Source organism: Salmo trutta, chromosome 31, assembly GCF_901001165.1.
Source record: "Salmo trutta chromosome 31, fSalTru1.1, whole genome shotgun sequence".
Taxonomy (NCBI): Eukaryota; Metazoa; Chordata; class Actinopteri; order Salmoniformes; family Salmonidae; genus Salmo; species Salmo trutta.
The window spans coordinates 11087850-11110634 of NC_042987.1; the positions used below are offsets into that span (position 1 = coordinate 11087850).

The 22785-nt window shown below is 41.1% G+C and overlaps 2 protein-coding genes across 7 annotated transcripts in view; one reads left to right on the forward strand and one right to left on the reverse strand.

Moving 5' to 3' along the window:
- Positions 1 to 597: 597 nt before the first annotated feature.
- Positions 598 to 13343, reverse strand: LOC115169515 (zinc finger protein 24). Of its 4 annotated transcripts, none has more exons than XM_029725210.1 (3): positions 12921 to 13343; positions 11161 to 12056; positions 598 to 840 (listed from the first exon to the last, which is right to left on the reverse strand). In XM_029725210.1, exons 1-3 carry the CDS (start codon positions 13195 to 13197, stop codon positions 796 to 798), a joined length of 1218 nt encoding a protein of 405 aa, XP_029581070.1. In that variant the 5' UTR covers positions 13198 to 13343; the 3' UTR covers positions 598 to 795. The 4 variants fall into 4 exon arrangements, with proteins under 4 accessions (XP_029581070.1, XP_029581069.1, XP_029581068.1 ...); XM_029725209.1 differs by having other exon boundaries at positions 598 to 826; positions 11147 to 12056; XM_029725208.1 differs by lacking the exons at positions 11161 to 12056; positions 12921 to 13343 and adding an exon at positions 2847 to 3434 and having other exon boundaries at positions 598 to 1745.
- Positions 13344 to 20554: 7211 nt separating this feature from the next.
- Positions 20555 to 22785, forward strand: part of LOC115169517 (zinc finger and SCAN domain-containing protein 2) — a 43051-nt gene continuing 40820 nt past the window's right edge. Inside the window, exon 1 of one of the 3 annotated variants that reach the window (XM_029725214.1) lies at positions 20555 to 20970. In XM_029725214.1, the coding sequence (XP_029581074.1) occupies positions 20757 to 20970 (214 nt within the window). In that variant the 5' untranslated portion in view covers positions 20555 to 20756. The remainder of the gene's footprint in view (positions 20971 to 22785) is intronic. The other 2 variants (XM_029725212.1, XM_029725216.1) reach the window with 2 other exon arrangements.

The window sequence follows — 22785 nt, forward strand, 5'->3', positions numbered from 1 at the left end:
GGCATGTGCGCTCTAGCCAACAGCTCGCAGATACAGTGCGGGTAGGGTAGTCTACATGATGAGATTATGGATATTTTTATTTGTCAAACACGGCAGTCAAGCGTTGATCATCATGTCACCAGAATAAGACCCTCGATATTTATTGGAAAGGAGCATCAAGATCACCGTGCACTTTCACCACCTTCCCACTGGGCATAGACAATTTCAACGTCTAGTTTATATTTACATTTGGTTGATGTCAACTACTGTGAAATGTCACCATGTCATTAGATTTAGGTTAAAAGTTGGATGAAAAAGACAATTTCCTTACAGTTACAACTTTTGGCAAATCCAATCAGTTTTCCATGTTGATTCAACGTCATCAGATTACATTTTTGTGGTTGAAATAACATGGAAACAATGATGCAACCAGTTTTTGCCTATTGGGCTGTGAAGTTTATAACTTAATCTGTAGCCTAATAAACTGCATGGTTTCCCAAGTCGTATGGGAGGACCACACACAAAGTTGACTTTGATATGGTTAGTATATTAATATTTGCGCATAAAGGTGTTTCCACTGTCATTTCTCACATAATACATTTTACAGACACAAAAAGGTAGAACAAAGGATCTGTCAGAATTTATGAAATTGCACTGAAACATCACAGCCGTGATTTTGTTTTAATATGGTATGACTTTATCGCATAAAACCTGGATGGAAACGTGGTTAATGAGGTTGTTGTTTCATAATGTGTGGGGCAGACCCCAGCTGGTTTCTCTAGAATGTTCTTAATTGTCTCGTCATGGTGATAACCATCAGTAGACTGTTTGCTTTGTTCTGAGACCCCTGTGTACTCGCTGGTGTGTGCGGAGATTACTCTGCTGAGCAAAACACCTCCCACACGTCACACAGTTGTACGGTTTCTCTCCCGTATGAATCCGTTGATGCATCTCCAAGTGGCTGACCCAGTCAAAGCTCTTTCCGCAGTAGGTACAAACAAACCGCTTCTCTCCTGCTGGGGTTCCCTGTGGGGCTACTTTTGGGGAGTTGAAACCATTTGGAGCAAACGAGAACACATTGTTTAGCCAAATGTTGGAATATGCTGCACCTTCATTGGTTCGCGTTTGTTTGTCTGACGGCACTCTGGTAGTAGTTCCATCCTCCCTTCTCTCTGGGTGCATAGTTTGCTCTCTGTGCTGTCCTGGTTGTGCCTGAACCAAATCTGTAGAGGTCCTACTTCGGTCATTCCAAACAGACTGTGCTCGCATTTCTTCTTTCATTAGTCTGTTTATGTACCCCATCTCTGATGATGGATCGCTATCCAGACCCTGCACTGCACTTTGAATAAGCTGTATGTCTGTATTGAGATCCTGTGTATATTGTTCTGTACCATATGAGCAATCTGGACCCTCAGGGTCACAGTTGATCTCTGATACAGACGCCCACAGATGACTCTCTCGGTCATCCATGGCAAACTCAGTTTCCTGATGATCTGATCTCTCTGTGCCATGTTCACTTCCCGATGTATGTAGTGAAATAACGTCATACTCCTCCTCGTGCTCTGTCTTCACTACTAATTCTAGTCCACTACCCTTCTCCTCTCGGTGGCCAGACCTATACTGTTCATTAAGCCCCTCTACTGATTCTTTACGTGGCTGTGGTCTATTTTGATCCAGTTGGTCATCTTTAGGTGTGAACACTTTGTCTCTCATGGTCTGCTCAAATGAAGTCCTTTCACCAGCATCCTTATCAGACCCCTTGGACCCTAGGAAAGTTTTAAATGAACTGTCAGTATATGTCAAAAACAATGTAAAAGTTCAGAGAGCACTGAGCAATTGAACAAAGTCAACAACTGAAATCAATCATCTACACTAGCTACGCATAAATGTCAGTCATATTGTTAATACTTTATCTTTTTGAAGAATTTACCCTTTAGATGGACAGCAACACATTTCAGATAGGTCTACTCAAATGCACCGTTCAAGTGCTAATCTGAACTAGGAAAGTCGGAAATGTCCACCTTGCTAACTAATAGTAAACTCATCAAGTTGGAAATTTCCGAGTTTCCTAGTTCCGACTAGCATGTGAACATGGCATACCTGAACCAGTACCCGGGCTTGGGGATAAGCTTAATATGACGACCTTTCCTCTGACGCCCAGGATCCTTCAATTCAAACGCCGCGTTCACATCCTAGTCGGAGGTAAGAAACGCGGACATTTCCGACTGGCTGATTCGTTGAACGCGGCACGTGTATCGCTACAACAGTTAGCATGTCGGAAATGTCAGAGTTTTCTTTTTCCGACTTGCAATAGAACGCGGCAAAAGTCCCATTAACCAGCTCTGCGAACGTTATGTCAAAATAGTTAATGTACTCACCAAAATATGGAGTTTCGCAGAGCAACTAATCATTACTGCCGTTACGCACGGTATGTACTTCCAATAAAATCAATAACCTTTCGGAAAATTGTAATGCTGGTGGATCAGCCTGCGAGACAGTAGTAATGAGTGATTTTATTGGAGGTGCCGAAGGTGGTTTTGGCGCATGCGGTAAAAAACTAAATAAATTGTCTTATTTACCTTTTTTGGGAGTACATACCGTGCGTAAAGACAGTAATGACTGTAGTTGCTCTGCATAACTCCATATGTTGCTGACTACCCAACGTGTTTTTACATTATAACGTTTGTAGAGCTGGTTAATGGGTCTTTAAATTGAAGGACCCTGGGCGTCAGAAGAGTACTCGTCATATTTATCGTCTCCTCAAGCCCATGTACTGGTTCATTTTAAACACAGCTCGTTGGCACAGTTTTAGCAATATAATCCATGGATTTTATTTCTATGGGTATAGTAAACACGAGCTGGCTCACCCTGCTCTGTTCTGCTGGAAGACAAAGAGCATGTGGAAGAACAGCCTGCTTCTCGCGCTTTGGACGTCGTCCTTTGCCGTTCGTTCTCCATAAACAATAATTTTCTTTTTAACGCTTCGATTTCATTTTCTCTTCGACACATTTCCAAGCGTAAAACAGTAAAACCATCATCGAACATTTTACTTATTTCTGCCACCGCAGCTTTTGCTAACACATCCATAACCGAGGTTAATTTGGTCTGAAAGGTAACACAATTGGTTATATTCTCCTGGAACAACATTTTATCTGACTAGTGTTATGTTTCTAATGATAATGTTCAGTCGGAAAAGACAATACAATAGCAAGCTACCAGAGACGGAAAAGGAAGCGAGACACCCCACTCGCTGTTTTTTTCCCCCCCTGTTTCCATGGAAGTCAGACCCAGTTGCTATTGCATTAGTGTCTATGGGAGACACACTCAGTTAGGTATACTTTTTGTTGGGAAGGTAAACTGCCTGAGTTAACTGTTAACCACTTTTGCTAATTACCACCGATGGGTCTTTACTTCCGCGACAACAAAGGATGGGGGAAGCGCGTGGTCATATGATCGTTAGAGTCCTACGGTGTCCGTAGAGGACATAAACAGACCGCGAGCTCACCTGTCTTTTCTGTAGCCATATACATGGCACAGGCACATAATACTGTGTCTTGCTGCTCTGGACACCGACCACGCATCAATGAACACACACACACATGTGTATATATATATATATATATATACTGCTCGAAAAAATAAAGGGAACACTAAAATAACACATCCTAGATCTGAATGAAAGAAAAAATGTTATTAAATACTTTTTTCTTTACATAGTTGAATGTGCTGACAACAAAATCACACAAAAATAATTTATCCAATTTATCAACCCATGGAGGTCTGGATTTGGAGTCACACTCAAAATTAAAGTGGAAAACCACACTACAGGCTGATCCAACTTTGATGTAATGTCCTTAAAACAAGTCAAAATGAGGCTCAGTAGTGTGTGTGGCCTCCACGTGCCTGTATGACCTCCCTACAACGCCTGGGCATGGTCCTGATGAGGTGGCGGATGGTCTCCTGAGGGATCTCCTCCCAGACCTGGACTAAAGCATCCGCCAACTCCTGGACAGTCTGTGGTGCAACATGGCGTTGGTGGATGGAGCGAGACATGATGTCCCAGATGTGCTCAATTGGATTCAGGTCTGGGGAACGGGCGGGCCAGTCCATAGCATCAATCAAATCAAATCAAATCAAATTTATTTATATAGCCCTTCGTACATCAGCTGAAATCTCAAAGTGCTGTACAGAAACCCAGCCTAAAACCCCAAACAGCAAGCAATGCATGTGAAAGAAGCACGGTGGCTGGGAAAAACTCCCTAGGAAAAACTCCTGAGAAAGGCCAAAAACCTAGGAAGAAACCTAGAGAGGAACCAGGCTATGAGGGGTGGCCAGTCCTCTTCTGGCTGTGCCGGGTGGATATTATAACAGAACATGGTCAAGATGTTAAAATGTTCGTAAATGACCAGCATGGTCAAATAATAATAATCATAGTAATTGTCGAGGGTGCAACAAGCACGTCCGGTGAACAGGTCAGGGTTCCGTAGCCGCAGGCAGAACAGTTGAAACTGGAGCAGCAGCATGGCCAGGTGGACTGGGGACAGCAAGGAGTCATCATGCCAGGTAGTCCTAGGGCTCAGGTCCTCCGAGAGAAAGAAAGAAAGAAAGAAAGAAAGAGAGAATTAGAGAGAGCATATTTACATTCACACAGGACACTGGATAAGACAAGAGAATACTCCAGATGTAACAGACTGACCCTAGCCCCCCGACACATAAACTACTGCAGCATAAATACTGGAGGCTGAGACAGGAGGGATCAGAAGACACTGTGGCCCCATCCGATGATACCCCCGGACAATGCCTTCCTCTTGCAGGAACTGCTGACACACTCCAGCCACATGAGGTCTAGCATTGTCTTGCATTAGGAGGAACCCAGGGCCAACCGCACCAGCATATGGTCTCACAAGGGGTCTGAGGATCTCATCTCGGTACCTAATGGCAGTCAGGCTACCTCTGGCGAGCACATGGAGGGCTGTGCGGCCCCCCAAAGAAATGCCACCCCACACCATGACTGACCCACCGCCAAACCGGTCATGCTGGAGGACGTTGCAGGCAGCAGAACGTTCTCCACGGCGTCTCCAGACTCTGTCACGTCTGTCACATGTGCTCAGTGTGAACCTGCTTTCATCTGTGAAGAGCGCAGGGCGCCAGTGGCGAATTTGCCAATCTTGGTGTTCTCTGGCAAATGCCAAACGTCCTGCACGGTGTTGGGCTGTAAGCACAACCCCCACCTGTGGACGTCGGGCCCTCATACCACCCTCATGGAGTCTGTTTCTGACCGTTAGAGCAGACACATGCACATTTGTGGCCTGCTGGAGGTCATTTTGCAGGGCTCTGGCAGTGCTCCTCCTGCTCCTCCTTGCACAAAGCGGAGGTAGCGGTCCTGCTGCTGGGTTGTTGCCCTCCTACGGCCTCCTCCACGTCTCCTGATGTACTGGCCTGTCTCCTGGTAGCGCCTCCATGCTCTGGACACTACGCTGACAGACACAGCAAACCTTCTTGCCACAGCTCGCATTGATGTGCCATCCTGGATGAGCTGCACTACCTGAGCCACTTGTGTGGGTTGTAGACTCCGTCTCATGCTACCACTAGAGTGAAAGCACCGCCAGCATTCAAAAGTGACCAAAACATCAGCCAGGAAGCATAGGAACTGAGAAGTGGTCTGTGGTCACCACCTGCAGAACCACTCCTTTATTGGGGGTGTCTTGCTAATTGCCTATAATTTCCACCTGTTGTCTATTCCATTTGCACAACAGCATGTGAAATGTATTGTCAATCAGTGTTGCTTCCTAAGTGAACAGTTTGATTTCACAGAAGTGTGATTGACTTGGAGTTACATTGTGTTGTTTAAGTGTTCCCTTTTTTTTGAGCAGTATATATATATGGTGATGGTACATAATGGTAGATTGGTTCAGGAGACAATAGTACAGAATCATAGTATATGATACAGTACAGGCCATCAATGTACATACAATGTAATTACATATATAAAAGTATTAGCTAGTTGTTCCACGACTTATTGGGTAAGTTTGTGTCCCTGTTTATGTCTTTCGGAGATTTTTTTTTTTTACATTTAACTAGGCAAGTCAGTTAAGAACAAATTCATAATTCCAATGACGGCCAAACCCGGACGACGCTGGGCCAATCATGCGCCGCCCTATGGCCAGATGTGATGCAGCCTGGATTCGAACCAGGTACTGCAGTGACGCCTCTTGCACTGAGATACAGTGTCTTAGATTCCTGCACCGCTCGGGAGCCCAAGACTTACCATCATGCCCATTCAATGTACATTTCAATTATTCTGGGTAGCCCTACTTGATTGTGCCTTTTGATTCCTTTCTACTCTGATTTCATCCCTGTGCTGTTTTTACAATATATTATTTGATTGGCCCAATATATTCCAGTCTGGCCGTGGTTTATCTATGTAATTACATTGTATGTACATTGATGGGCTGTACTGTATCATATACTATGATTCTGTACTATTGTCTCCTGAACCAATCTACCATTATGTACCATCACCAATTCAGACTGGTTTTCTGGTCAGAACAACTATGATTCTGGACTGATGTCATTCATTTATTGAGCAAGTTATCTAAAGCACACAACTGCTACTCAACCAAACAACAGGGGCTGTGATGCAGCACTGTGATGCACAACTGAGTTGAGTGAACCTTTTTCACTTTTACTGGTCACTTTTTCAGAGAAAGGCTCAAACACAGAGATAGCTTTTTGTGTTTTATTTAACTAGGCAAGTCAGATAAGAACAAATTCTTACTTAAAATGACAGCCTAGGAACAGTGGGCTAACTGCCTTGTTCAGTGGCAGAACAACAGATTTTTACCTTGACAGCTCAGGGATTTGATCCAGCAACCTTTCAGTTACCTGCCAAATGCTCTAACCACTGGGCTACCTGCCGCCTGCAGTTTCTATGTTTTACACGGACAGTTTAAATAATTAACCTGGAATGCTGCAGTACTGCTTATCTCTAATAACTAATGTCTTGCCAGTCATGTAGTGTGTTTTATGTTTGTCCTAGATGTACTGTAAAAGGCCCGGACTCTCCCTGTGCTGTGTGAATACACAGGTTGGCATTTTTTGGGATGACATGTACTGGAGGCAGCTCTGCAGGGTAGTCACTAGCTGGCACAGCCACAATGTTATGAAATCAGATTTTAAACCTAACCTTAACCGAACTGCTAACCTTTTGCTTAACCTTAACTTAAGACCAAAAAGTGTATTTTTGCTTTCAGTAATTTTTTACAATGTATAACTAATTTTGACTTTGTCGCTGGCCCATTAGTAGAAATCGCTCAGCTCTGCCTCCAGGACAAGATACATCCCAATAAAAGTAAACTTCCTGCGCGCATGTGACCTAATAGTCAGTAGACTTCTCTTCCACCAGAGACAAAGGCACTGACTTTGCTCCATCATCATGGGGCCCGGGATCAGCAAGCTGCACCAGGGAGGCTCTACTCCAACTACCAGCGACAGCATGGAGAACAGACTCCTGCTCCAGGCCTCTGTGCTGCCTAAGGCCCTCTCTGTGACCTCATGTGCATCACAGCCCTCCTGCCAGTCTCTCCAGCCCTCCAGGCTAACATCAACCACATCATCCCTCTCCCCCACCGCCTCCTCCTCCCTCACCTCTCCACTCCTAAGCACAGAGAACCAATTCTTAAAGAGGGGTTCACTCCTCTTCACTCATTCCTCCTCTCTTCCCTCTCCCCTCTCGGCCCTTTGTCCTCTTCATCCCTGCCACCCTCTAGTGGTGTCCTGCCTCCTACTGGCCTTCCTCCTCCTCCTGTTCTGGATGAATAATGGGAGGATGAGGAAGGCAGTCTGCCTCTAAGGACATGCTGTCTTACTCTGAAGAGATTTGTGTGGTGCCCCATAAGCCCATCCCTTTCTTTCAGTCTGTTTTTTGGGTGTAGTTTGTCCAAGGTCCATTCCAATACAGTCAATATTTGAAATAAAATACATTTGTGATGCTCAATTTATTGGTTAAGTGATTCTGAGTCAATATGTTTCTCTGACAATGTAAGTTAAAGGCAGTATACAGAATGTGTTATCCTTCTTCCTAATGACATGTCAGGATTCTGACCAGGACAGCCTCATGGCTGAGGAGATTGAGGTGTCCACAGAGATGCATATTCTGGACATGGTATTGGATGAAGAGGAGCTGGACCAAAACATGTCAATTGGGGAACAGGAGTTTGATGAGAGAGAGGGGAAAAGATTAACTGAAAGACAAAAAGGTGAGGGAGGAGATTCTGCATTTAATCTCTCACAAAAAACATCAAGTTGAACCTCAAAACCTTTCTCTCTCTCCTTTACTGCTCTCACTTTCTACCCCTCTATTCATTTTCCTCACCCTTTCCCTTCCATCATCAGTACATGGTAAGGCTCTGCCAGATGGCCTGACTGTAAATGGAGCAAGGCTTCTGTTTGGTCGAGCTCCGAAACAGAATGACACTGGAGTTTATGAATGTGTGGTGAACAACGGCGTTGGGACAAGGAAAGTAGAACATAACATCACAGTTACAGGTAAGGGGCAATGGGCAAAGTTACTCCTGTATTTTGCTGAGATCTGAACAGAAAAACATAACACTGGTCACATGCTTTATTATTTATTTTACTGCTGCTCTTTAATTATTTGTTACTTCTTTTATTTATTTTTCTTAACCCCATTGTTGGTTAAGGGCTTGTAAGTAAGCGTTTCATTGTAAGGTCTACACCTGTTGTATTGGTGCATGTGATCATTCTTATTTTTTTTATTTGATGCCTGATTAGTAATATTTGTAACATTGCTGCCCCCTTGTGATAATAATCTGAAATACAGATCTCACTAAAGTTGCAACAAAACTGCATCCTATATACATGGCACTGCAATCGCTACCTTTGGTTGTTTGTGTTTACAATTTTGTGTGCATTCCCTCTTTCCTTCCCACTCCCTCACTCAGAGACATCTCGGCGTGTGCAGGAAGTGATCTTTGACACTCTAGTGATGGTCATTATAGGTGTGGCTGCTGGGGTGTTAGTCATGGTCATTATCATCTTTATCAACTAATACCATAGACGCAATAACAGGACATTAGAGATGGAGTTGATTTCCACAATACTTGGAACCCCCTTTCCCTATCCTTAAATCCTCCTTAGTTTCTAAAAAGCTCTTTCATAGGTTAGAAATCAACACTCTCCAGACAGGCCTCCTCCACAAGACTCAACTCTGTCAGCACACCCCTTGATTTGTTGTGTTACAGCGTTATTACAAATTGATTCAATTTCGATTTTTTTGTCACTGGCCTACAGACAATATCCCATGTCAAAGTAGAATTATGTTTTTTGATAAAAAACATTTTATAATGAAAAGCTTAAATGTCTTGAGTGAAAAAGTTTTCAACCCCTTGGTATGGCGAGCCTAAATAAGTTCAGGACAAAAAATCTGCTTAACAAGTCACATACGTTGCATGGACTCTGTGTGTAACACTGTGCTTTTTGAATGACTACCTCATGCCTGTACCCCACACAATTATATGTAAGGTGCCTCAGTCGAGCAGTGAATTTCAAACACAGATTCAACCACAAATACCAGGGAGATTTTCGAATGCCTCTCAAAGAAGGGCATAAATATAAAATATTTTGTCTTGTTCATTCACCCTCTAAATAGGGTCACCCTCTCAAGGCTTTAAAATCCTTCTTTAGCCTGTCTCTTTAACAACTGACATCAATAAGGGATCATAGCTTTCATCTGTATTCACCTGGTCAGTCTGTCATGTTCTATAGTTGCCATGGTTCCCTAGCTTCACCATTCCAGGTGAAGCTGGTTGAGAGAATGCCAAGAGTGTGCAAAGCTGTCAAGGCAAAGGGTGGTTACTTTGAAGAATCTCAAATATAAAACATTTGGATTTAACACTTTTTTGGTTACCACATGATTCCATATGTGTTATTTCATAGTTTTGATGTTTCATTATTATTAGAAAATAGTAAACCCTGGAATGAGTAGGCGTGTCCAAACTTTTGACTGGTACTGTATATCTAGTGTTTTAGAGCCACGAATTTGCAGATTTACTGAGAGGTTAACCGTCTTTGGCTTGGCTAATTAGCTAGCTGGCTAATATTTTTGTTTGAAAAATGCATCTGGACACATTACCAGCTTTTTTCTTTCTCCTGGCTGCCAATTCCCGATCTTCTGAGAACAATTTTTAGGAGTCGCCTGAAGCGTGAGAGGAATGGGATATGCAGGAATATAGTAGTGCTAAGACAGAGCGCTCGTAGTGAGGACGACTGGCTACTATTCTGAACTTTGTGTGGTGAACTTTCTGGTGTCCAGAGCTGCTGAGGCATCACCCAAGTGGGTGCTACACAGACTGGAAGAGAAGAAGACCAGTGGCTATAAGAGTCAGGCTGGTTCCCAGACGTGCCCTCTACAAGATCATCAACAGACTCCATCACCATCCTCTGACCAGCTCTCTCCGCTCAAGCCATGAACTGACCCTCTCCATCTTCAGAGGATGCAGCTTTCAAAGACTTGGCCTCTATTGGTTCACCTGTCATGATATATTGCGTGCTTTTTTTGTTGCTCTTGAAGCACAGAGATTCTATGAAAAGCGCTATAGAAATTGTATAAATTATTATTATGGAAAAAGAGGTGTTAATGTTCTGTATTCTCAGTGTATTTCAACAACAACAATGGCTGAAAGTTCAGAGAATTTTCATGTTTATTCATAAAAATGTATGCATTGATAAAAGCACGTCCATTGTATTTTCTCTCCAGATGTGTTGTCTCTGGCATAGTCCTACGAAAACTAAAAAGATGATGGAGATCCACCTCTTGATAACTGTTCCTTTTAAAATGTACAAGCAGGAGGATGTAAACCTGTAACTAACTCCCTACAGTATATTAGCACCACTAGAGTAACAGTTGTGGTAGGGTCGCACTGCTCTCACTTTACAGAATAGGAAGACAAAAGTAGCACACTGCAGATTTTTGCATGAGTGTCTTGACTGTCTTCTCATGAACTCTCTGTTCTCAGTCATTAGAAACATTTGATATTAATGTGGTTGTGTTTCATAATGTGTGGTACGGGCTCCAGCTGGTTTCTCTAAAATGTTCTTAGTCATCTCGTCATTATGATTACTTTTCGTTTGCTTTGTTCTGAGGCCCCTGTGTACTCGCTGGTGTGTGCGGAGATTACTCTGCTGAGCAAAACACCTCCCACATGTCACACAGTTGTACGGTTTCTCTCCCGTATGAATCCGTTGATGCATCTCCAAGTGACTGACCCTGTCAAAGCTCTTTCCGCAAAAGGTGCAAACAAACCACTTCTCTCTTGCTGGGGTACTCCTTGGGGCTATCTTTGCTGAGTTGAAACCATTTGGAGCAAACGAGAACACATTGTTTAGCCAAATGTTGGAATATGCTGCACCCTCATTGGTTCGCGTTTGTTTGTCTGACGGCACTCTGGTAGTAGTTCCATCCTCCCTTCTCTCTGGGTGCATAGTTTGCTCTCTGTGCTGACCTGGTTGTGCCTGAACCAAATCTGTAGAGGTCCTACTTCGGTCATTCCAACCAGACTGTGCTCGCATCTCTTCTTTCATTAGTCTGTTTATGTACCCCATCTCTGATGATGGATCGCTATCCAGACCCTCCACAGCACTTTGAATAAGCTGTATGTCTGTATTGAGATCCTGTGTATATTGTTCTGTACCATATGAGCAATCTGGACCCTCAGATTCACAGTTGATCTCTGATACAGACGCCCACAGATGACTCTCTCTGCGATCCATGGCAAACTCAGTTTCCTGATGATCTGATAGCTCTGTGCCATGTTCACTTCCCGATGTATGTAGTGAAATAACGTCATACTCCTCCTCGTGCTCTGTCTTCACTAATTCTAGTGCACTACCCTTCTCTCGGTGGCCAGACCTGTACTGTTCATTGAGCCCCTCTACTGATTCTGCAGGTGGCTGTGGTCTATTTTGATCCAGTTGTTTGTTAGGTGTGATCGCTTTGTCTCTGGCGGTCTGCTCAAATGAAGTTCTTTCACCAGCATCCTCATCAGACCCCTTGGACCCTGAAAGGGAAGGTTTAACTGAACAGTCAGTAGCTATATGTCATAAGCACTGTAAAACAAAGTGTACTGAACAATTTAACAAAGGTCAACAATAGAATTGAAACCCATTATCAACACTTGCCTGGAAACCTGACCTCGAATTGCATTGAATTCTATGTAGGGCATAAATGAGTGTTTGAATCTGGAAAGTTTCCCTTCACAACCTCTAAAAGTCAGAATGTTGAATAAAAGTATTTTTTAACTTGTTGATATCTGTCTGTGCGGTTGCTCCTTTTGGAAGTAGGAATGTGAGACGATATATCCACAGGAAAGTATAATTACATTAACTTTTCTAAAGCACTGGTAGTGCTTTCGGATTTCTATCACCTGAAGCATGTGCACAAGATTAAAAAATACATTCATGAGATGCATGCATACTTGCCGAGCTCGTGCTTACATGGTTATGTGCATGCTTCTGGTGATAGAAATCTGAACCCACTACCAGAGCTTTGTAAAGTTCATGTAATCATAATTTTATGTGGATATATTGTCACATTCCTAACGCCAAAAAGACCAACTGCACGGACAACCGGTAAAGTAGGTTAAAATATAATTGTATTCAACAGAGGTCGTGAGAGGAAACTGCCCTGACTCAAACGCTCATTTTTGCCCAACAGAATTCAATGCAATTCAACGTTGGGGTTCCTGGCAATATGTACACTAGCTAGGCATTGAGCTAAATTATTGTCAGTTATGTTGTTAATACTGTATTTGATATGTTCTTGAAGAACTGACCCCTGAGTTGAGATGGACACTGGACAACAACACATTTTAGATAAGTCAACCTAGTTAGCTAGTACAGTAACAAGCACGCGCAGGCTTTACCCTGCTCTGTCCCTCTGGAAGACGAAGAGAATATGGAAGAATTGCCTGCTTCTCGCAGTTTGTAACTCGTTGCTTGCCGTTCGTTCTCCATAAATAATTTTCTTTTCAAGGCTTCAATTTCATTTTCTCTGTGGCACATTTCCAAGCGTAACACAGCAAACCCATCATCGAACAATTGACTTATTTCTGCCACTGCAGCTTTAGCCAACACATCCATAACGGATGATAATTTGGTCTGAAAAGTAACACAGTTGGTCATATTCTCCTGGAACAACATTTTATCGGACTAGTGTTATGTTTCTAAAGATAATGTTCAGTAGGAAAAGACAATAGTTGGCTAGCTATCACTGATGGATTTTACTTCCGCGAAAACAAACTGAGGGGAGGAGCGGATATACTTTTAAGGAAATCGGAAACTCCCTTGGAATCGTAATTATACCAGCGATTATTAGAGAAAGGAGGAGATGGGAATCTCTTTTGGCAATTAATTGAGGCAGACTGTCCCCCAATCGCGTTTAAGTTGTCATGCTGCGTCATGCGGTTGCTAAACTCATCATCACGATCCATTCAGGGTATGAGTCGAGAAACTTGCCTATTTTCCTTGAAAGTACACAGTGTCCCGATTCCAAAGCTATACGATATTGCAGATAACAAGTTAATTATCTCACGTCTCGGATTTGTTATTGATATTGTACTTCTTGTTTACGAAATTCATGCTAATGTTGGGTTTTTGAGCTAGCGACCAATTGACTCCCATTCACTTGTAGGAGAGCTCGTCTTGTCCCAGAATCATCCATAATGCACCGCGCGGCCGGTAATTGATTACAAAGAAGTTTCTCATCTCCTCAAAAAGTATATCTGTTAACACACCGTGTACGTTGGCAATGGGCCGCTCGGTGTATTCTGGGTAAACTCCGACAAGGAAATATCTCATTTTTAATTTATTTTTTTATTAACAGTAACATGCAAAACATAACAGCCAGAGGGATTCCACAAAGAAATGAGAAAAAATGTAAACTAATCCACATTATATTAATTCAAATACAGACATATAGCGAATACATGTTTTTGACATTTTGTTTTGTATACGTTTTAAAGACTAAATAGTTTTCCAAATCAAATTAAAAAAAATATGAAAAGGGGCTTTTTCTTCATACATTTTGATTTGTGTATGAAAGATTTTCCTAATAAAATAAAGAGATTTATGACATACTCACGTTCAATTGTGGAATCAGTGTAGTAAAATAATATGTCAAACTTAGAAATTTCAATGGTTGTATGCAATTTGAGGCCAAGATATAGTTTTACATCAGTCCAGAACACTTCACTATATAAACAATGACAGAATAAGTGTTCAATAGATTCAGTTTCTAGTTCACTAAAACTGGTAACACTGGTAACATCAGGTATATATTTAGAAATCAAGCTATTACATGGATAGAATCTATGGATAATCTTAAAGGAGATCTCCTTTACTTTATTGGTCACCATAAATTTGTGTGGAGTGAGCCAAGCACGGCGCCAGTTTACATCAAACGATGAAGCCCAACAAAATATCGCAGAGGGAATAGACTTCCTGTAGAAAATATCCCTTAATAAACGATTGCTGAATTTCATATCTAGTAGACCAATGCCATTCACCTGGATATCGCTTACAATCGGAGATATTCCGAAATATGCATTATTCTTAAGTAAAGTTTTTATCCCAGTAGGTATAGCTTTAATAACAGTGTCATATTCCTTGCTTGAAACCTCAAAGTTGTATCTTTCCATAAATTCTCTCCGTGTAAATAGATTCCCACTAATATTAACTAATTGGCTGACAAGGACAATGTTTTTCGAGAACCATTTATGGTTAAATAACATCTTGTTTCTATGTAATATCGACCCATTGTTCCATATAAAACATTTATGAGGTGAAAAGTTGTGTTTATACAACAAAGCCCAGCACATTAAAGCCTGCTTGTGAAAAGCCGCCAGTTTCACAGGAAGTTTACCCACAATATATGGACATTGTAGTAAAACATTAAGCCCTCCGAAGTTCTGAAAAACAAAATGCGGTATAATATTCCAGAAACTGAGGATTTTTTATGTACCTTTTAATCCAGTTGACCTTTGATATCTGATTGAAGAGAGTGAAGTCTAAGACATTTAGACCGCCATCACAAACCCTGTTGGTGATAACATCTCTTTTTATCTTATGTGGCTTGTTTTTCCATATGAAGTTGTACAAAAGCAAATCTAAAGTACAGCAAGTGGATTTGGGAATGTCAATAGATGAAAAAAGATAGGATGCACGAGATAGCCCCTGAGCTTTGGATAAAAGCACCCTTCCTTGAAGACTTAAATCCCTCCCTAACCATGAGGATATTTTTTGTTTGTTGACAGATTCGGTTACGGGTTCAAATTAAGATAATTCACAGCCTTAAGATTTTTGGTGATCTTTACACCGAGGTAGGTTACAGTATCTTTTTCAGAGATGTTACAATCTGCTGGATTGACAGCTCCTTTCAAAACAAACATATCGCATCTGGAAAGATTTAATGCCAAACCTAAGATTTTGGAGAACTGTTTCACGATATCCAATGCTAATCTAGCTTGTGACACATTTTTCAAAAAAAGTGAGGTGTCATCCGCCTGTTGGGATATCTTGATCTCTCTGGCCTGGAATGTAATACCTTTAAATTGACTTTTATGAACTAATGAGCATAAAATTTGGGATACTAACAAAAATAAAAAAGGTGAAATTGGGACAACCTTGTCGTATTCCTTTGTAAATGTTAAACCTTGAGGATGTTCCATGACAGAGTTTGACACAGCTATTGCCACCATTATACAGAGTTCTAATAGCATCAACAAAAAAATGACAAAATTTCAAATGCTTAAGACAATCAAAGATAAAATTGTGACTTACTGTATCAAATGCTTTCTGAAAATCCAAAAATAGGATAACAGGGAAGTCATCCAATAGATCACAATACTCAACCAAGTCTAACACCAGCCTCAGATTATTAGATATATGTTGCCCTTTCATAAACCCTGATTGACATTCATCAATCAGATCATTCAAGCAAGACTTTAACCTTTTTGCAAAGATTAAGGCTATAATTTTGTAGTCGTTATTTAGGAGTGTGATTGGACGCCAATTATCAATATTTAAGAGATCCTTGTGTGGTTTGGGTATAAGAGTAATAACCCCTTGCTTCAGAGAGGCAGGCAGTTCTCCCTTCTTTATAGCCTCCTTAAAGGTGTCAAGTAGAAATGGTGCTATTTCTTCAGAGAAGGTTTTGTAAAATTCAGAGGTTAATCCATCACAACCTGGAGATTTGTTATTTTTTAACTGAGCAACCCCGTACTGGATGTCCATAATGGATAAATCTTGACAACAAGACCGATTGAATTCTTCACTAACCGAATTTACATTCTCTATAGAATCAAGGAGATCCTTAGAGTCACTCAAATTGTTATCTAAGGAGTAAAGATTCTCATAAAACTTAGTGGTAAAGTCTGATAACAACTCTCTATCCTCAGTGGTAACCCCATTAATCTTACATTTCCAAAGTGTGTTGAGTTCCCCTCTCCTCTTTTCCAAATTAAAAAAGTATCTACTGTTCTTTTCGCCTTTTTCAAGCCATTGTTTTCTGGATCTTATGAAAGCTCCTCTAGCCTTTTCCTCATACAATGTATCTAGTTGATTCTGTAAATGATTCAATTTAGCTTTCTCATTAAGATCAAGACGCTCAATCTCTGTGATATCCGCAATTGTCTTAGAGAGTTCAGCTACCTCACATCAGCCGTTTTCCATAAGTAATACAGGCTGAACGGATTTTAAATTTCAGCAGTTCCCAATATTTCCCATATTCTGCATTAGATGTAGCTAAACTCCAGTAAACAGAAAATAGATTCTTAATCACATTTTTTAAATCATCATGCAATAACAATGAGTTATTTCATTTCCAATAACCACCAGAGTATTTCTTACCATCATTACTGCATATTCTTACAGTCAACCATATGACTTTATGATCCGTCAGGACTGCAGGCAGTATTTTTACCTCTACAGTGTTGGGCTCAAGACTAGAGGTTATCACCCACAAATCAATTCTTGATTGTAAAGAACGATCTCTATTACTCCATGTGTATTGTTTCTCTCCAGGGTTTTTAACTCTCCATATGTCAATTAAGTCCAGGCTTTGGCAGAAATTCACAAACTTGTTAACACCAATGTTAGTGTAACCGATGTGAAATGGCTAGTTAGTTAGCGGTGGTGCGCGCTAATAGCATTTCAATCGGTGACGTCACTCGCTCTGAGACTTGAAGTAGGGTTTCCCGTTGCAAGGGCCGCGGATTTTGTGGCGCGATGGGTAACAATGCTTCGTGGGGTGTCAGTTGTTGATGTGTGCAAGGGTCCCTGGTTCGAGCCCGGGTTGGGGCGAAGAGAGGGACGGAACCTACACTGCCTATGGGGCAATCTATCAGTCTCATTAGAATAAACCATATTAAAATCTCCACCAACTATAATCTGACTGGATGGATATTTTCTCAGAAGACTTTTAAGAATTTCTTCAATTTCCTCTAGAAGTAAGTTATTTGGAGGACTAGAACAGTATCCATATACATTACACAACACAAATAATCTGTCCATGTGGTTGATGACCACTACTAGCCAATGTCCATTGGAGTCCATTTGAGTAAACAAACATTTCCCTTTGAAATTGTGTGCTAAAATTGGGCCCAAAAAATGATATTGCCCCACTGATTTTTCCAATAATTATAGTCCTCTTTGCATGAATGTGTTTCTTGAACGAATACAAGATCTGCGTTGCAGTCCTTACAAAACAAAACAAAAATATTTTTTCTTCAACAGGTTTTATATCCCCTTAGCATTGATTGACATAAACTTCAAGTCCATATCTACAGAATAGAAAGAAAAATCCTATGCAATCTCAACTCTACCCTCTCTATAAAAAGTTGCTTCATATATGTATTAACAGAAGTCTTAACTTGTAAACAGTAACACCATAATTCAAAACTAGAACACTCAGTTTACAGTGGGGAAGGAGCTACCTTGTAAACCTACCGACAGAACAAATCACCCCGGTCGTATTTATTTTCCATCGGCGAAAAAGGCTCTGATTCCCCTGTAGTATCCACCCTTTCCTTGATTTCGGGCCTGTTGTACAAGAGGCCACAATTTTGCCTTTGCTGCCTTGTCTGCTGCAGTCAAGTCCTCACCGAATCAAAATGTTCTCTCTTTCAGAAAGGCGCTTTCCTTTGCTTTCTTCCAAACTGCATCTCTCGCTGTGCGAAAAGCAAACTGGATGATGATCGAGCGGCTGACGAAGGCATCTTGCTTCTTCCCAATACTATGAGCGACATCCACAGCCATATCCATATAACCATATTTACATTTTTACTGTTAAACATATTTACCACTGCATTTTAAAAAAAATAGGAGAATGGTTAAATTAGCATTATTTTGAGACCCCCCTTAAATTCAACTCCTGTTGCATTTAGGGGAGCTAACGTCTCATTCAGGGGACCTGAGTCCTCCTTAGCTCCCCTGTAATTCGCGTCAAGAGCGTATCTCTGTGAAATGTCAACTGAGCACTGCTAATTGTGCTTTTTGCGAACCACAGAAACAACTTTGAAGATGACCACAAAATGTAAAATCCTCAAGTTGTTACGAGAAACCTGCACCGCTATGTCAACAGAGCTCATGGCTTACGAAATCCAAGTTTTTGGATATAAAGTTAATTCATTACATGAATAATCATATTTCTCTTGGTAAAATGTATTTCATAAGGAAGTGAAATTTGATCACCAATGCACGTTTTCACCTACTCTGGGAAGATCTGGGTGGACACCCTACAAGTAATTTCTCTCTCGTCGATGGAAATAAACATCACGTACCCAACTTAAATCAGTACAATTGCTACAACCTAATTATTACGAAACTTATATTCGATCAAATAAGCCACATGTACAGTGCCTTCACAAAGTATTCACACCCCTTGACTTTTTCCACATTTTGTTGTGTTACGAAGTGGGATAAAAATGGATTTAATTGTAATTTTGTGTTAACTTCTTAGGGATGGGGGCAGTATTCGGAAGTTTGGATGACTGCCGTGCCCAAAGTAAACTGCCTGTTACTCAGGCCCAGAAGCTAGGATATGCATGTAATTGGTAGCATTTGATAGAAAACACTCTGAAGTTTATAAAACTGTTAAATAATGTCTGTGAGTATAACAGAACTGATATGGCAGGCGAAAACCTGAGGAGAATCCATCCGGAATTGTTTTTTTTGTTGAGGTGACCACCCACTGAAATGCTTGTCTATGGGAAATTCAAAGGAAATCCTCCCAGATTGCAGTTCCTATGGCTTCCACTAGATGTCACCAGTCTTTAGAAAGGGTTTCAGGCTTGTTTTTTTTTTAAATGATCTAGAATTTGTAGTTTTTACTTCTCCCTTCTCCACAGGTCCAATTATGGTCAGGTGGTCTGAGCCACTCGGTGAATGTGTTTGGAGAACCCAAGATATGCCGTTACACTCATCTTTCAGAAGTTCGTCAATGTCCATTTCTGTCACTCGGATGTTCAAAAATCACTTTGTTATTGTGGTTGTTTGCTTTGACAGGAGTCCGTTGTTCAGAAGGGAAAGAAGATGTCAACCATGGAGCCCGCTTCTCTGTGTGGCTTTCACTGGGGGGTTATGCAGCAGTGGGTTGCCATGGTGATGGGTTGAAACCCTTGAGTCTTAAATCAGGTATATGGTTTTAAAAGTTTGCCAACAACTCTGTAAGCCAATGAACTAAATGAATTAAATACATCACTGAACACAACATCAGTGATTAAGAACTGATGAAACCACCCCAACCCTATTGTGCAGGTTAGGACGTGGGCTAGCAAGGATCAGCGGGTGTCCATCCTCTACCTGATTTGGCTGGCTGCAGAGGAGCCCAAGCTACTGACTGGTATCTCGGGGCAGGGGTCAACGGCTAAGGGTGTGGAGGATACAGGAGGGAGAGGCAAGCATGGTGCTGCTGGGACGTTTTAGGGTGCAACAAGGCCCCATCCTGGCACTGGCAAAAAACTATTCTTATCTGGCCTCTGCCTCAGGTCAGACTAGTTGAAGATCAACAACTAAAACCCTCATTAAACACTAATTTAATCAATAGTTAACCCATGAACCACATATTCCCCTTGGAATCTCCACACACCACCAACAGGACACATAATAACAGTGCAGTTAATAAATCATTCATATAACAACTTGTTTACAGATGATTCACAAGATGTATCAAAATGTGTATGTGAGTGTCATTGTACTGCAGTGCAGCCACATTTTCCCCCACTAGACTCATCCATTTCTAGCTCAATGTCACCACATGATTACGGCAGGTCAGTATTTGGGCCCATGGCATACTAGGGAAGGCAAATTGGATCATTCTTTTGCAGTGAGAGGCAGTGCCTTAGACCCCTGCGCCACTTGGGAGCCCTAAATATAGGCTTTTTATGCGTTAATAACCACACCAACCTGCATTGCTCTGCACTCTCCCCTACACGTAGCCATATCGATTCACTAAATAGAGAATACGTTTTACGATCTGAATTCTTTATTCAATTGATATGATTACCCTAAATGTACTAATTTTGAAGGGCTGTTGCACTCTCATATTTACGGTAATATTTACTTACGTCACGTGTGCATTTGCGCACGCGTCTCCCACTTGAAACATTTTTGCAGTTTATTAGCATCTACGGATTCTTTATTGAACATTAAAATACTATTTACTTCACACAGAGAATACATATCTGTAATTTGGATTGGACAAGATGGCCAGCTGCAATTTTCAGGCGCAGTTGGTATCCATTATGGAGGTATTAGCTAAAGCAGCTGTAGCAGAAATAAACAAACAGGTTGATGATAGCTGTGCAGTTATACGGTTGGAAATTACCCAAAGCCAGCAAGATATTGATGTTCTGAAAAGGAAGTGTCAAATGATGGAGGGCGAGCTGAAGAAGACGCGAGGACGAGTCAGGAGAAAAGGTAGTAGATTTTTGTATATACGTTTACTGCGGTGATATGTGAATGATTCTATAACGTTAAGTTACATCCGTTACACATTAGCTAGTGTAAATCATGGTAGGCAATTTTTCAACTAACCTGTTTTTGGCGATAGTTTCTCTGTTCTCGATTCGGGGAGAAAATGGTATCATATAAATGTCCGTATCCAGTTGCAGGTGGTTCTCCAAAAAACAGAATATTCAGAAAACTATTAAATGCAAGTTTTGTATCGAGTGAGAAATTCCCTTTGCCTGTTTGTAGATCTGTTTTGCACTGTTTCAGTGCGACCAAAACACACATGCAAAAGGTATTTCTCACTCGATACAAAACGTGGAATTAATATATATTTCTGAATATTCTCAGATGATGTGTTTAAATCCTGAATTGCGGATGCTATGTAATGGCCAATGTAAGGCTTTGAAGCCACCGGACGTAATATTGGAATCTCCCAGGTTTCCACTAGATAACACATCCACAAAGTCAAAATTGGCTTCAAAATGTAGCATTCTGGTCATAATTTAAGATTTTGCATAATGATAGCAGTATGGCTACGGTTAACATCTAATTTTAACATAATAAATTGTGGAAATGGCCGGGGTTTAGCCATAATTATGACTTTGTGGCTGTGTTAACTAGTGACAGTCAGGTTATCACTAGTTTCCAGTGATGACCGGATGATGATTTATATAAACCCTGGATTGCTGACGTTATTTATTGGCCATTGAGGGGCTTTGAAGCCACCGGTCGGTTATATTGGCACTCCCTAGTAAGGAGCAGTCCTCCATAGGAATGAATGGAATGTCTTTTTTTGCTGTGGTGGGGCAGTAACATTAGTACTCCAAAAAATACTTTAAGGATTTTATTTAAATATGTTTTTTTATTTGTATGTTTAGCTCACAATATCATTTAAAAGTGTGCATGAAGGTGTCTGTAATAGAATAAACGTGCCAAAAACGAATGTAGACATTAATAAATGAATTTCTATAGCTTCCAAAATATTTTTTTTTACAATTGAGGAGGAATGCCAAGATGGCTGTGCCAAGTGCCAAGATCACTGACGGGGGCTTCAATACAGCGCCTCTTGTCAGTAATCCAGGGTTTATAGAAATCATTATTCTATACCCGGCTTTCAACCTACTCTTGAAAGGTGCAATTTCAAAACTGAGTATTACATCAGCAGTGTTCCTCTTGTCATTGCAGACCTTAGAGAGCTATTTATAACTTGTCAGAAATATTCAGATCAACTATCCCATGACAGCTAATGTTATTTAGCTAGTTTTTTAGCCCATTGATTTTGTTGTAACGTTTGAGTAACTCAAATATCACATGAATAAACATAGGACATAGCAAAATGTGTAGAATAGCAGGAAATGAGCTTTAAAACGGCAACATTTTTCTTTGCACCCCATGACAAAATGTGTAGAATTGCATGAAATGAGCTTCAAAATGGCAACAACAAAAAATCTCCATCCCATGGCAAAATGTATAGAATTGCAGTAAATAAGCTTTAAACCAGCAAAGATTTCTTTCTGCCTGCAAGAGGGGTGTGAACAGTATGTCATGAACATTCTTTGTGCCCATAGAAATAGACATGGCATGCGCGCTCAGGCGAGGGTATGGGATGTTCCCCAATGCTTGAAGGGGGGCCTAAGTGAAAAAGTTTGGTAACCCCTTATATAGAATATAGTGGAAACCGAGTAGTCATCCATAGGAATGAATGGAATTCTACAGTATTTCTATATATTTCAAGTACAAAATGACATGTAACATTAGTACTCTCTAAGTCGGAAGTTTACA